Here is a 15,700-nt window from a genome sequence, read left to right on the forward strand (position 1 = left end):
GCCGTCCCTGGGTGAGGGGGTATTATGGTACCTAGACTTCACTGGGCTGAAGGGTGAGGTTGGGTCCGTGATGGTATATCTGGTCTCTGAGTCATGATGCAGAAGGAAGGGGAAGTGCTCACTTGTGACCAAGACCTTCTCTTGGGCTGAATTTCCTCTATACTTACAGGCTGCATCTGCGTCCAGTCAGGAGGGACTCAAGCAGGATGGGGCACAGATGGCACTGGGGACTCTAGGGAGAATCAATTCATACCCATTCAGCACCACCTCGAGGTGGAGAGTAGAGAAAGGAGTTCTCAAAACAGCTAACAAGCTAGAGACAGGACAGCCAAATGCAACGTGTGACCTTCGATAGAATCCTGAATTAAAAAAAATCCAGCTATAAAGGACATGATTGGCACCACTGGGAAAATTTGAATATGACTGTATGTTAGATGGTATTTTTGTATCAATAATAAATTTTTTAAGTATGAAATTGGGGTTATGGTTTTATATATAGAATATATATATATAGAGAGAGAGAGATGAAGCAAATGTAAAATATTAAAGAGTTGGTGAATGTGAGTGAAGCTTATGCTGGTGTTCATTCTCTACTCTTCTGCAGCTTTCAAGTTTTTTAAAATAAAAAGCGTGCTTGAAGTTGAATATATGTCGGAGTATAGGTTCTCTATTCCTGCAATCTATCTCTTCTGTCTTTATTCATCCTACTCATTGGAAGAACTCATTTCTGCTGTAATTTAAGCTTCTTTCCTCATTTGCTCTGTTCTCTCTGGAGACGGAGTCTGCATCCTCCCTGTAAATCTAGGGCTCAGCTGGCTTGATGACTTGGGGAAGCTCAGGGCTGCTCCCAGAACTTGTGTTTATGTTTGTCACCATCCCAGTAAGACCCACTGTTGAGTAACAGCCGTGAGTCTCAGCCTGGAGCAGCACTGCAAGGACCTGGAGAGGATTTCTGGAGTGTACGCCTGTGGGTCCCACCTTCCGGCAGCTCTGCGATCTGCAGCGGGGCTCAGATGTCTGTTGCATGGATAGGCTTGGCTGTTTGGCCTCAGCCTCTGTGGTCTTGCTCAGCCTTGACCTGTCTCCTTTCCCATCACCACTTGGAGAGTAAACCCCTTCACTCGAGGGATTTGCCCCAGGCCTTCCTTTCTGCCCAAACCATTGTCTGCCTGGGTTGGCCGTGGTGGCTTCACAGGAGGCAGGCTGGTGCCCTGGGTGTGGTGGGATTAAACCTGTCCTGCACCATTCCTCACTCTTGGCTTGTGGAGGAGTTGTGAGGACTCAAGTGGAAGTGCCTGTGGACCTCCGTGTGGGGTTGTTACTGAGTCCAAACTTGTTCTGCTCGCTGCACGACAGGTCAGTACATTGGGAAATCAGGTGATGGAGCAAGGATAACGACGTTATTCAGAAAGCCAGCAGTCGGAGAAAACGGGGGACTAAAGTCCTGGAGAACGCTTCCCCAAGTCAGAATTCAGGCTCCTTTTATACTAAAAAGGGGAGGGGATGTGTTTGGTTGTTGCAAACTTCTTGGTGTCGGAATTCTTTGTTCTTGCAGCTGTCCACGTAGGTCAGGTCATGATGTTCCTGTAAACCTCCCACAACACAAATGTTATTCTCTGCTCTGCAACTTTTTTTTTTAATCTCTGTATGATTGGTAAAGTGTTATATACCCTTAAAGGTCAGAGCCTTGAGAATGGGCTCTCCTGCATATTTCAGGCTGTAGGCAACATTCTTTTACAAAAGGTGCAGAGCCAGCATGACTAAGCCCAGGAAAAGGCACAGGGTTAGAGCCAAAGGAACAGAGCTCATATGAAGTCAGATTTGTTCTTCCCGATTACAGGGTGATCTGTGCATCCTGACAAGAACCCTCTGGGAAGGAGAGGCCCGAGGCACAAAGGAGGAGAGGGGCTGCAGCTGTATCGGTAACGTTTTCTTATTTTTTGGATGAATCTCAACAAAATTATGCTGAGGGAAAAAAGACAGTCCCAAAAGGCTGCATATTGTATGATTCCATTTATGTCACAAACTTCTCGACATGACAGAAATATAGAAATGGAGGACAGACTATTGGGTGCCAGAGTTGGGGGAGTTTGCTACAAAAGGGCACCACGGGGAACCCTGGTGGTGATGGAAATGCTCTGTATCTGGATTGAATCAGTGTCCCTTTCCTGGTTGTGATACTGTGCTGTAGTTTGGGAAGATGCTGCCTTGGGGGAAACTGGGCAGAGGGCACACAGGATCTTGATGTTATTTCTTACAATTTCATGTGATCCTCAGTTATCTCAAAATAAAAAGTTTAATTAAAAAAAGAGGATATAAGGCAAATATGGCAAAATATGAACATCTATTCTGTATGGGTCTTAGAAATCTGCTACATTTATTCTTTGATTTTCCTACTTCCCTTGGGGCTCCCACAGGGCTCCACTGAATCTCCTTGGCATGTTAACGAAATGGACAAAATTACACTTCTGTGCCGATTCTTGGTGGCAGTTACTTCTAGACTAAAAGAACTGTTGCAAGGAAGGCCATCTTCTCACTAGAATCCTTTGGTTTTGTGTATTATAAAAAAAAAAAGAGAGACATACACACCAGAATTTATTTATTATATAGTTAAATCACAAATTTACAATACATTCAAAAGGAACTAAATGAGACATGTAGAATGGTTTAAATGTAAAAATAGAAAGGAATGTCCAAAAGATCATTTAGGTTGGGGTATAATCTTAGTAATCACTAAGGAGTAAAGTGTTTTCATCCTAGCATCACAGGGCAGACTTGGCTGACGTAGGTCTATTCACATGGATTCTGAATGACAATCAGAAGATACTCCTTATCTGTGGAGAGATATGGACAAAATTAATCCACCCTAAAAAATTAAATGTAATAAGTGAATACTTCAGCTGACCTGCTTTTCTCTTCAAAACCTCACTTGGATCTTGTGTAGATCAGTGATTTCCCACTGTGGTTGCACACCAAAATCACCCATCAAGGTTTTAAAAAATACCATTTCCTGGGGCCTAGGCCCAGAGATTCTGTCTTCATGGGCCTGGGGTGCAGTCCCAGGTATCAGTAATTTTTTTGTGTGTGTGTAGAGTTCTACAGGTGATTCTGATGTGCCGCCTGAGTGACAGCACAGGTGTAGAAAAAGCTTTATTTAGTTGGTGGGTAATTCTGATTTTACAGATGTAGTATAGGGAATCTTGTTCTAGACTAGATTTAGGAACATGAGTCCTGTTTCACACTGACATCTGCTAACACTGTGACTGTACCTCTTTCAAGGAAAGAAGTATTTCGGTGGCTGTGGACTTTTAGTACCAGCTGAATGCGCTCTACCCTAGGAAGTTTAAGATTCTACAGACCTTTGATCCACCCTCTATTTATCCCCTGGGCAGGAGACATTTCTTCCACTCTCAGGAATGTGTGTGCTAAATTCACATAACATGAGACCCACACCTCCTAAATTTTTTGATTACAAATAACAAATCCAAGTGGGCAAAATTCAACTTCTTCACTAAGGCTTCACAAAATTTTCCAGTTGGAATTTTCAAACTCCTTCATTTTGTAGTTGAAGAACATTATGCGGCATATTGCATGTTAAAATCTACACTCCTCGTTCTTTGAGACAAAGCTTTTATCCAGCAAAGTACAAAGATGCTTTAAATGTGAAATGAAATGCCAGATTACCTGGAGCTACCATGATTTCATGTTTCTTTGACCGGATCCTAAGAAAAGTGAGGTCGTTCTGAGGATCAATGTCACGGACGGTGCTCCTGGCTTTCATTGTCAGCTGATGAAGAAGACCTGCATATTGAACGGTCGTCGAGTTGTCCAAGGTGGTTCGGATGGGAATGCCTGGGATGAGATTTAATGTGGGGTTAGGGTTTTTTTTTTTTTTCCCTGATTGTAAAAGTTACATGCACACTGTAGAAATATTGGAAGATACTGATGATTATGAAGAGGAAGAAACAGTGATGGCTCAGATTACTCACTGGTAACAATTTTATTTCCTTCCAATCTTTTTGTCTCTACATGGATTTTAAAATATAGTTGGATCAAACTATAATTACAGATTTGACTATGGCTGTTTTCTTCATTTAAATGACAGCATACAAGTTGTCCTTGTTGTTGACACTGCCAACAACATTATTTATAATAGTTGTAGACTGCACTATTTTATGGATATAATCAACCCCCTATTGTCGGATTGTTAGGGAGAGTGTTTTTGCTTTTGTTGCTAATGGTGTGATGGACATTTTTGTGCACAAATCTTTTGGAAGTTGTTAATTGACTATTTCAGCACTAAGCTAACATATTACTATACGAAGCGGATTCCCCTAAGCATTCTGTCTATGGTGAGTCTGCTGTGAAATGCCTGGTCTCGGACATGGTGCTGGCTTCTCCCTGAGGTCAGAAATAGAAAGGGGTATCGCTGCGCATGCTGGAGAGTATACCAGAAGGCGTGCTCGAAGTTTCTTCAGATCTTCCTCACACAGTATTCTCCAAATCTTAATTTTTATGTTAGAAAATACAGCAACAAAGACTCTGCAGTTTTGCAGGGCGTTCCCTGGTTTGCATTAGTTTTTGGTTTAAGCATGATTAAATTTTGGCTACTTGTGTGCTGTTGTTTCCTTATATGAGTTTAAAACAGAACCTATTAACTGGGAAAATCTAGCTGGACAAATATGCAAGTATAATTCAATTCAGTACAAATCTATCCAGCTCAATTCAGGTCACTCGGCGCCCATCATGGAGCAGGTGCTGTACTAGGCATTTTACGTATATTGTATCTAATCAGAGCAGGCCCTCGTATTGTTTTGAGAACTACCACGTAAGCCTGGGAATTCCAGGGATTTGATTTGCAAATGTGCCTTCAGGGGGACATATGAAGGTGAATTTGGGATCGCTGTTAAGTTCCCAGGTACCTGAATTCAGGCCAATCAATAAAAAAAGTCTAACTTGGTTTTCCCCTCGGGGAATGAGCTCCAGAAATCGTAAACAAAAGGAACACTTGCGACTTGAGATTTCACCCATTTTTCATGAAACTCTTTGAGAACCCACACTCTGACTTTGAAACACACGAAATTTCCTTTTCTTTTAAGAAAACCATTATCTCCAGAATAGGTCTTGCTAAACAAGACCAGGTCAATATTTACAGGAAAACCTGGTCAATAAATGTTTTATATAAAATGTGTTAATTTCTGTGTTGTTATTTTCTCCAGAAGTCAGTTCTGTCTCTCACACTTGAACCATCACAAGACATGTGTCTTGCACACAAGCAGGAAACTGAAGTGTAGCAAGCACTCAACCTTTTAAGAGTGCGTTTTGACCAAACAGTTTGATTTTGCATCCTAAAAACTGATGACCTACAAAGTCTGCGTTGCTCAGTGTCAAAAAAGAAATACAGCCCGAATAAATTATTTAAAATGTAGACGACAAGATTATGAATCAGATGCTCAGGTCTACTTAGTTAGTCTATTCGTGATCGGAGTCAATAAATAAAAGAGCTAGCCTTTCTGAATAATAAGTGCATGCAGTGGAAACTCTTGGAGTTTTTCATATCCACTGGAGACCCTTGAAAAATTCAATCAACAAATATTTATTGAGTTCTTGCTTGGTACCGTGTGAGGTAATTAAAAAATAACTTATTAGGAAGTAATTTGAGTGCGTGGTATAAAATTCTCCCACTTCCCCTTGGTGAGAGGTAACCATTGCTTCCAATTTCTTTGGTATCTTTCCAGAGATATTTTAAGTCTATTCAAAGATGTTTGTGTTTGCATTCTTTAACTGTATCATTCTCTATTTTGTACCTTAATTCTTTTCATTTAATACACTTGGGAAGTTGTTCCATTCAGCACACATAAGTCTAGGTCATCCATGTTAATGACTGCATAATGTGACTGTTGAATGGATGCTTTGTAATACACGTAACTAATATATCTTCCCGACAGGCATTTAGGCTGTTCCCAATCTTAGACTTTTGTAAACAAGGCTACAGAATACGTCTGCGTGTGTGCCATTTCACATTTGTATATATGTGTAGGATACATTCCTAAAATGTAACTTCTAGAACAAAGAGTATGAATTTGATATCGCTGCATCTATGGCACTACTTTAAAATAGGACTCTTTATTAAGATCCCAATAAGTTAGTACTCTTCAACTGTACATTTGTACTTTGCTCGATAGATTGTATTTCAGAAATAAAAGGAATTGGCTGGATGGCTGATAAAATCTAATGAAATTCAAATGATGGATTGTTAGAAACATCAGGAATATTTAAAATGAAGAGCCTACAGAAATCAGGCTTATATACATAAGAATATATGACAGATATGACTGTCTGGGAAATAAATATACACAGTCACAGTATCGAATCCAGTGATCAGTGCTGCAATATTATAAACAATGAATGGTTTTACAAATGGGAAACCAGGGTTAACAAAGAATCTACTCTAACAAAAACCTATACCACTCAGCATTGGGCTAAACGGATAAGTCCATGTTATTGTCATGATTAGGAAGTCTCTGTTTCAATAATCATGAAACCAAAGGATTCTATCTAACATGGCACAGGATGAGATCTAAATGTATAGATGTGGTAGAAGGCCTAGGTAACCACAAATAAAACCTAAAAATTTGTTAAAATATTTCACCTAGAATTAGTAGACTAAAAACACTAGTAGAGAACGAGAACGCATAAACATCAGCTCAGTTATATGTTTTCAGTATTAAATTTCACGGGACTTCTGAGAGCTGCCAAGCTGCACTGTAATAAATGGCACTTTCATCTCAAACTGAGTGGGCTGCTGAAATGGAGTATTTCATTTCATTCTGGTCACACAACTTGTACCATATGCTGTTAATAAACATCCTGGTCATACACTCTGGTTGTTAATAATCTGACCATAAAAATAAGCCCCTCATTTATATTTTTGGGAAAAAGGTTAATTTGGCTTTCAGAAAAGTAACCTGAATCCTAACACAACCGCATCCTAGTAGAGGTTAATTAGAAGTTAATGGGTATTAAACATAATATTTTGTTGCCTTTGGATGAGAAAAGTGTTAAATCAGAAACATCAGGAAAATAAAGTAAAAGTCATTTTTAATTCTACCACTCAGAGCTAATCACCATAACATACCCCTGCCTTTCCTTCCATATTTATTTTCAGGGTGTGTGTGTGCCTGGCTCTACTTAGGATTAGAAAATGCTGGCTACTGTTTCGTTTCCTGCTGTTTTTCCATCTAATATTGTGAGTATTTCCCATGACTCTAAATATTCTTCAACACTTTAAACAGAGTAATGGTTTATCAAGTAAATATTACATAATTAATTTAAAAATTTCTCTACTCTTGCAATAGATTTATTTGTTGCTATTACGTATGATGCCCTTTGCACCTCTTTTCTTAGTCAATCCTTAAATTCCTAGGAATGAAATTACAGATCAAAAGGTATGGGTATTTTTCAGACACTTGACGCATATTGCCAAGATTCTGTACTTCAGACTAAGTCTTCCAAAGTAACGTATTAGATACGATGTCCTGGGTGTCACAGGTGAATGTACCTGTACTGGGTTGAATAGTGTTCCCTCCAAAATTCAAGTACACCCTAAACCTCAGAAGGTGACCATATTTGGAAATGGGGACTCTGAAGACGTAATCAGTTAAAATGAGGACACAGTGGATCAGTATGGGCCCTAATCCAATGATTGGGGTCCTTCCTTATAAGAAGAGAAAACAGAGAGAACACTACAGGATGATGGGGGCAGAGATGGATGTGTCCACGAGCCAGTGCATGCTGAGGACTGCTGGAAATCACCAGAAGCTGGAAGACAGGCAAGGAGGGGTCCTCCTGTAGAGCTTTCGAAGAGAGCCTGGACCTGCAGACACCTTGATTTCAACTTCAAGTCTTCCAGAACCAAGAGTATAACTTTCTAATCTTCTTAAGCCACTAAGAGTGTGGTGCTTCGTTATGGCAGCTGAAGGAAACTGATACAGCACCTCTATAAAGTCATGCAAATAACCCATCTCAGGGAGCGCAGTAGAGTTTATGCAAATGCCTGAAACTAAAATCAGTTCAACCAGAACCATGCACTAGGGCTGGACTGCTTCCTGGAAATACTAGGCACATACTAGGCTCTTGACTTAACCTGTAGGCTGATGTTAAATCCTCTCCCTCCTGATCACTCAAGCCGGGTGAATTTATTATACTCAGTAGATGTTATGTTAAATTTCATTTTATCATTTTGCAAAACACATCAAATGTTTTATCTGTATAAATAAAAAATCCCTGCATTCTCAGAACTATTTAATTACAGTTAAGTGTTGGGTATTGTACCAGGCACCTGACAATTATTACTTCACTTAATTATCACAAAGCAAAGTAGGTTATTTTCCATTTTTAATGATAAGGGATTGAAGTTCAGAGTTTAAACAGACTTTCAGTTGGTAGCTGCTCAATAAATATTTATTGATGGATTTGCTCCATAATCCTGATTAGCTGTGAGAGTCTGTTGCCAAGCACTGAGTTGGCAATGTGCCAATTCCATGGTTGTACCACGAATTATATGAAGTAGCTACTCTTATTTCTACTAATGCTCTGGGATTTGTGGCAACTCTTGCCCTTCCAAATGCCTGAATTAGCAATGAAACCAGCAGAAGCCTTTATGAGGTTACCACCGTAGCTGAACATGGGGCAGTGTGCCAGAGCAAAAGCTCTGTGGGCTGTTCATAGATTTTGTGGATCCAGAGCAAGTTTCTGGTACCAGTCTATGGATTTCACAGGTGGAAATGTATTGGCCCTTCTTAAACTCTAACCACAAAGACTACACTATCAATTACATTAAAATTTACTTCTCAAAGATTTTATTAACTCTGGGAAAGGAACAATTTCACTTAAAATGAAGATGGAAACTATGCTTTATAATGTTAAATTGAAAGCAAACTGCCAACAATGGTATTCTTCCTATCTTCAAGGTAGTTTTATTGCTACTCCTGAAATGTTAGAGTTACCAAAGCTTTAAAAATTAGACAATGTGTAGCATTTCTTAGGAAGGTATAGACATTTTTGTACATGTCTTATTCATATTTATTTCCCTGCCTCTTAGCTGACAGCTTGAATGCGATAGATAATGTTTGGTAAGTAAACACCATAGCTAAAATATACATCTACTTTTGGTTTAAAATGCTAAAAATGTCTATCTCAAGGCTTGGCACCACAAAGAGGCTCTTGGTTGGCTTCTGTGTGTCAAGAAGGCAGCCTGTGATGTATTTACCTTCTGCGTTTACAACCATCGTTCCTATAACTCCTTTATGGCTCTGGATCCTCTTTAGGGTTTCCTCCACCTCTGCCTGGAAGAGATCAGAAAGGCAGTTAACCATCTTTGTCGTGACCCAACTTCTAAAGAGAGTGGTTTTAGAAAGATTCCTATTCCCCTACCTCCTTAAACTAAGGTATTGGATGCTGTAATCTCAGGTTTTTGGAAGAGAGCTTTGAAACTGTTAAGTCTCATGTACAAACCTATATTAAGACCCCCAACACCCAGCCTTGACAAATACCAGAAAGCTTACTGCCTTACAAGAGCTCACTTCATTTTCATCTGTCTCTGTTTACTGGAAAAGCATCCTCTACGTTGGACAGAAATCTGTTCCTGGTGATCTTTGAGCTTTCTGTATTCACATGAAAAATTCCTTTTCTACATTATAGATTTTAAAAAATATTTATAGAGTTATATAACTGCCACCCTCTGTCTAAAAGCATCACTTAATGAGAAATCATATTCCCAGTCCTAAATGTTACCTTATTGGGAGTTCAGGTGGTTAAATTCAGGATATTCTGTAAAAACCATGTATTCCAGGATTCCAGAGTCTCTTGGTAATTACAGCCTGGGTCTCAGTGCAAGCTGAACGTTCAACCAAGAATGACTGATTATGTTGGAATTCCAGTACCAGATTTTAAACTCAGCTTTCTGAATCTTATGCATAGACTATATTGTACCAGTTTATTTCCTTCTACAAAAGTTAAAGTCAAGAATAATTTTTTATCAGCCTGTGTATTTTTTCATTAACTGAGTGATCACTGGATGTTCGGAATTCAAATAGTATTCTGCAGTCTCTTGATGAGGGTTTAAGATATATTTTTTCTTCCCAACATTGTACAGGTGAACATTATGTTATTTTAGTCAAAAGACAGATTTCTTTTGCCCCTAATGTGAGTGGGAGTGCTTATTTCCTCTTTCCATCATTATGGCAGGTGTTTTCTACATTTCAAGCATTCATGTACTAGAATTACAATTTTTGCCATTATGAATACTATTTATATTATTTACCCAGCAAGTTCTTCAAATTATCTCACTGCTAAAAGCTTAAATAAATGTATTTTAAAAGGAAACATAACATCACTACCACAAATGCAAATCTGGTATCATTTATCATAAGCAGAAATAACCATAAAAACAAAACAAAATAGAGCGCATATTACTAAGTTCTACCCCAGTGGAAGCTCTGAGACTGAGGTCTGAAAGGTGAAAAATCAAAACTACCAAATGATAGTGGTATTAATGCCAGAAATTTTCTCTTGGTATAGTCTAAAGGCTGAAAAAAATGAAAGAGAATTAATTTTCTCTGATGTGATTTACTGTGTTTTTTTGGTACTTCTGAGCCATCTTAAGTAGCAACGGTTTGCATCTCATTAGGGGAAACACTGCTCTAATGCATAATAGCTGTACAGGGGATCAATAACTACGTTTTGCCTCTATAAGACAACGTCCACAGCTCCTTACAACCAGTGTCCTCCTTTATCTTTTTCTGTTTTACTTTTCTCCCAGCTTCTCTCTGCTTTTCCCAACTTTTCCCTCTCCCCAGTTTTCTCCTTTCCTGATTTCTGAGCCCTCCTAATGCAGTCTCATAATTCCCATCGCCAATCCTCTTTTAATCCCTTCCTTAAAAACAAACAAAAAACCCAAAAAACAAAACAAAAAATCCCCCAACTCTTGGCTTTCACTTTGTTCTTTTTCGTACTTCCCTCAGTCTCCATTTTCCTTTTCTTCTCCTTCCCCTATCCCCCCGCCCCCTCCTTCTTCCTCCTTTCTCTTTATTTTCCTTTCTTCTCTCTCAGTCTCTCCTCCTCTCCTCTCTCCACTGCCTTGCGCTCAATGTCCCACCATCTCTTCCCTCTCAAGGTGATTTTTCTCCTCTCCCTCCCGCCCCTCCCCTTCTCAAACTTGCCTTGTTGTCGAGGAGATCTCATTCCCCTCAGGATCTTTCATCCCCTCGGTATCCCTTCTTTTTCTCGAAATCCTCCCTCCCCAAGTACTACCCCCGGTAGTTACTCCCGCTAGATATCTATGCCCCGGATAGCTCCCCCGACCTAGACATCTTCTTCCCTCCCTCCACGGTCACCCTCTGTTCCCTCTAGGTCTCTGTGTCGCCCCTCCAATAAGTTTCTGGAGCCCCCTGCCTTCGCCGCGGCCCCGGGACTGGCGGGGCCACGGTCGGCCCCGGGAGCCGGTCAGCGAAGGTCCCCGCAGATCGGCGCCATTGGGTCGCGGACGGAGACCCAGGATTTACCATCGCGCGTGCGGCGAGACTCTGGGCTCAGACGGCGCTGCCGCTGCCCGGGATGTCAACAACGCTTTCAGCCGTTGCTAGGAGACAGGGGAGGAAGTGGCCTCCCGGAAGCGTGGGTGCCCGCGCCTGCGTGCGCGCGGCAGGCTCTTCCGCCCCGAACTGGCCTGACGCCTCCCGGCCGCCGTAGGCGGAGGCTGGGGCCCGTGGCCCCGAGCGCCCACCTGGGGCTCGCCCGGCCCGCGGGGCGCTGGGGCCGAGGAGTGCAGAGGGGCTTAGGCCGGGCTCCGGGTCATTCGTTCGTCCTTTCATTCATTCATTGCTTGAGGTACGCATTCGTGTAACAGTCACTTCCTCGTTTAAGAACCATTTATTGACCACCTGCCACATACCGGGCTCTCCTCCGGGCCTGAGGTACATTCTAGCGGGGGAGACAGACGAAATGCGACAAACGAAGCAATACTGTCCAAGTGTGATACGTGCTCTGGAGCAAAGAAACCGGGGTGGGTCCGTGTGACTCGGGGGTGATACTTGGTGGTGGATTCCAATGCCTTGTGACACTCGGCGTACTTCCTGAAGCGCTGCCTTATGCATCGCTGACAGGGTTGTTCCCCCGACCCCCAAGGACAGTTTTTTTTTTTTTTTTAATTAAGGAGGAAGTCTATCGCAGCATCGAATAGTGAGTGCAGTCATATATATACTCATTGATTTACACCGCCTCCACACAAATATGTTAAGCGCTGTCTTCCACGGTGTGTTCTGTAGTTGTAGCACCTCCAAGCTGCTCTTCGCTCAGAGAGTTGCTACTTAGCAGCAGTTTTGTTTAATCCATTAGGATCTTTATTTATTTATTAGAAAATCATTTGCCCACGTTTCTGAATTGCTGAAAAATTGCAGGTAGTAGTGCTGGAGGTTCTTCACGTTGAGGTAGAAGAGTCCACTGGGTACTTAAGGAACTGATGATGGAGGAAAACAGAAGTTGAAGATCAGTTAGGGATGGGCAGAGGTCACTTCATCTTTTGGAGAGCATTGATATATCTTTGTTGTCTGGGAGGAAGAGACCGACTATGTGTGAGGCACAGAGGGAAAATTTTGTGGCTGCGGTAATGAAGTCCTGAGGTTTGCAGAGGGCTTTGATCACTAAACTTCATGCACTAAATACAAGTGGGAATGCATCTCCACAGGGACCTTGCTATAATGACTCCCTGTAGTACTGATTCAGCGTGTGCGTCTATTTCCAATAAGCAGTCTCACACCAAACAAAGCGTGCTTATTGCCAGGAATGTCAGCCAGAATCTGGGTAGGTCCTTGTCAGTGTGCTCTGATGCTCTGCAACAATTTTGACCTTCATGGTTTTGGACTAGATGATCCATTTCAACTTGGATTCTATCATTTTATGATAATATGTACAGAAGCACTCTGAGGAACTCTAGTTCTGCTTCAAAAAAAATTTTTTTTTGTGGGGGAGGTGATCACTGTCATTTTGTTTTTTTCTCCGAGAAACTTATACTTTTCAAAAAGCCAAGTCACAGTAGCTAACTTATGTCTCTTGTTGCTCCACATTTGGAAGTCCCAAGGAAGATGATTTGGAATGGGAAGTCAGGATTGTGGGGGAGGAGCCTGGTGTGTGTTGGGGGCAGATCTAGCTCTGCTCTCATTGCCTATATCGCTTTCCAGTAATACAAGTATAGGCATTTACAGCAATCCTCACTGAATTGTACAAACGCTGATTCTTGGGCTCTCTGGGTGCTTCTGATCAAGGAGAGTCCTACTCGATGGTGCAGCCATTTGTTTTGCTCATAGAAATCAGTGGCAGTGCACCGTATTATCTCTGGTGTCAGTCAGTGTTAATGAAGGAGGAAGTCTTATCGCAGCATCGAATAGTGAGTGCATATGCATGGAGTGTGAATCTCCTGGTTTCTGGAATCAGGGTGTCAAGCTCATTCAATAGCTGACAGCTGTGATTAGAGCAGAGCAAGACTCCAGCATGAAAGGCACTGACAGGAGTACCCAACTGCTGAAAAAGTAATGAGAAGTAGCCAGACTGACTTCCAACCAACAGTCAAGTCTGACTCAGTGTACACAGGAAATCAATGAGGAGAATATGAGCCATTTTCTCCTTATCGATTTTCACTTCTAATTATTACGTGGAGGTACCTTGGTTTAATTTTTATGCCTTTTGGGGGCTAGAATGCATATCCAAAGCTGTGCTGTATGAAGTGTCTTGGCAGTGTCTGTCATGCTTCCTGCCCCATCCTCAGGACATGGGGACCCTGCTTTGCCTCCTTCTCCCATTCATCCCCTCACCCCTTCTTCTGACCCACAGTAAATGCTAAATAACTGAACTAAAGCAAAAGAATGAATGAATAACACTTTTTGTAAGTACTCTGAAGCGACTCTCAAAGTTGTGGTAGATACGAAGACAAAGTCTACTGTTCTTCACGTGTAATTGTGTCAGAGTGAGATGACTTCCTCCTGGGGTCTGTCTCCTTGGTAATTTGTTACTGCTCTCTGCTCTGAAGAAATCAGGTAACTTCATGAGCTCGAGTTTTCTCTTGGGATTTTCTGTACCACACAGATCTAAGTTTGGCTTTCCTGCTTGTTGGTGGATAGTGAAAACTGAGCCATGGAATGTATTTTTGTGCCCATTTTCTCATAAGATAAGGCAGTATTTGTCAACTTGAACAGAACTTCTAGTACCCTCCTGGTTTTGCTCAAAGAAGTGTACACTAGATTCTTCGAAAACGTCCCTTAATACTGAGGCAGAATTAGAAATGTCACTGATATCAGTAAGTATTAACAAACTAACCCAATACCATAGAATTACAGGATTACAGATTCAGGGTTTCAGAAGATCAACCATTTTATGCTTCTTATTAGGCAAAGACAGCCTCTATGGTACTTCTTCCCAGGACTCAAGTGTAGCATAAGCATTTACTTCCCATAAAAGAATCCTCTGTTGGAGTTAAATGGTTTCCTAGAGCACAGAATTTGGAGTTACATACAGCTGGGGTTGATGTTTCCAGGTGTGTTTCCACGAGAAAATGAATTCTCAGAGCTTCTGTTTCCCCATTTATAAAGTAGGAAAGATAATACCTAACAGAATTGATGTGAGGTGCAAATGCTATTATGTGGGCAAAATGTTTGGCTTGTATCAGGTGCCCATTATGGATCATTTCACATTTCTTTCTTGCGTCATTTCCTTTCTTTAGTAAATCCTTCCTTATTCCATCCATTCTTCTTCTTTCTCTCCTTCCTTCTTACCTTTCTCTTTCTGTAACCTTTTCCTCCCAACTTCCTTCTCATTTCTCTCCTCTCTCCCTTCTTGACTACCTTCTCTTCAACCTCCTTTTCCTTCATGCCCTCCCTACAAAAAAAATCCAGAATTCGTATTACTGACTTTCTCACTAAAGAACATCTTTCCCTTTCTTCTCTTATTTCTTTTCTCCATTTATTCTCTTAGAATGTTCATGTGATGTAACTCATTTACCTCTAATCTCATTTTTTTTCACAAATCCCATTTTTAAACTTCTAGCTCCAGCAAGCATTTCCCATCTCTGTGCACTGCACTTAGTAGATGGTCTCAGTATCTCAGGGCTGAGGAAAAACTGAATATTTCCTGGCTTGTTAATTTTGGTAAAAAAGAAAGGGCCGAAGGGAGCAATAAATCCCATACACTTTATGTACCCCTCATTTTTTTCTGATTATCCAGTCCCAAGGTCTCTAATATATATATTTTTTCAAGCTCTCTCATCTATTTAGTTTCAAAATTACTTTCATTGATAGGTATAACACACAATAAAGTTACATGCACACACAAAAAAGTTAGGTTGAGTTATTAACAAAGGTCAGATGCACAAAACAAAACGTACAATCAATGAGTTACCACAAAGTAAACTCCTGTGTGACCTCCCCCGCCAACCAGGCCAAGAAACAGAACACTGCACTTTCCAGAAGCTTCCACGTGGCCATTCCCAGTCACTGCTCCCACACTGTATAGCCTGAAAAGCCTAAAGTACTTACTCTACTGAAAAAACGTGCTGAACTCTGTAATAGACTTCCTCCTCTCTTGAGTCTTCAAAATACGTTTGATAGTTGAAAACAAAACGTTGTTCAAAGTATGTAAATGTAATATGTAA

General features: G+C 41.1%; 1 protein-coding gene and 1 long non-coding RNA gene across 2 annotated transcripts in view; one reads left to right on the forward strand and one right to left on the reverse strand.

Annotated features, from left to right (window-relative positions):
• Positions 1–2,582: 2,582 nt before the first annotated feature.
• On the reverse strand, positions 2,583–11,673 carry DYNLRB2 (dynein light chain roadblock-type 2). Its single transcript, XM_010980476.3, has 4 exons — positions 11,565–11,673; positions 9,272–9,347; positions 3,685–3,852; positions 2,583–2,834 (listed from the first exon to the last, which is right to left on the reverse strand). Exons 1-4 carry the CDS (start codon positions 11,565–11,567, stop codon positions 2,791–2,793), a joined length of 291 nt encoding a protein of 96 aa, XP_010978778.3. The 5' UTR covers positions 11,568–11,673; the 3' UTR covers positions 2,583–2,790.
• A 95-nt stretch (positions 11,674–11,768) lies between these two features.
• The window catches only part of LOC116154815 (uncharacterized), a 584,547-nt gene continuing 580,615 nt past the window's right edge, over positions 11,769–15,700 (forward strand). Inside the window, exon 1 of the long non-coding RNA XR_010382264.1 lies at positions 11,769–11,889. This is a non-coding gene — a long non-coding RNA (uncharacterized LOC116154815). The remainder of the gene's footprint in view (positions 11,890–15,700) is intronic.

The sequence above is a fragment of the Camelus dromedarius genome, chromosome 9, assembly GCF_036321535.1.
Source record: "Camelus dromedarius isolate mCamDro1 chromosome 9, mCamDro1.pat, whole genome shotgun sequence".
NCBI classification, from domain to species: Eukaryota; Metazoa; Chordata; class Mammalia; order Artiodactyla; family Camelidae; genus Camelus; species Camelus dromedarius.

Coding starts and splice junctions, on each gene's coding strand:
- DYNLRB2 (XM_010980476.3), bottom strand. Junction 3,853..9,271: donor GATGGTTGTAAACGCAGAAG/GTAAATACATCA, acceptor ATCTCATCCCAG/GCATTCCCATCCGAACCACC. Junction 2,835..3,684: donor TGAAATCATGGTAGCTCCAG/GTAATCTGGCAT, acceptor ATCTCTCCACAG/ATAAGGAGTATCTTCTGATT.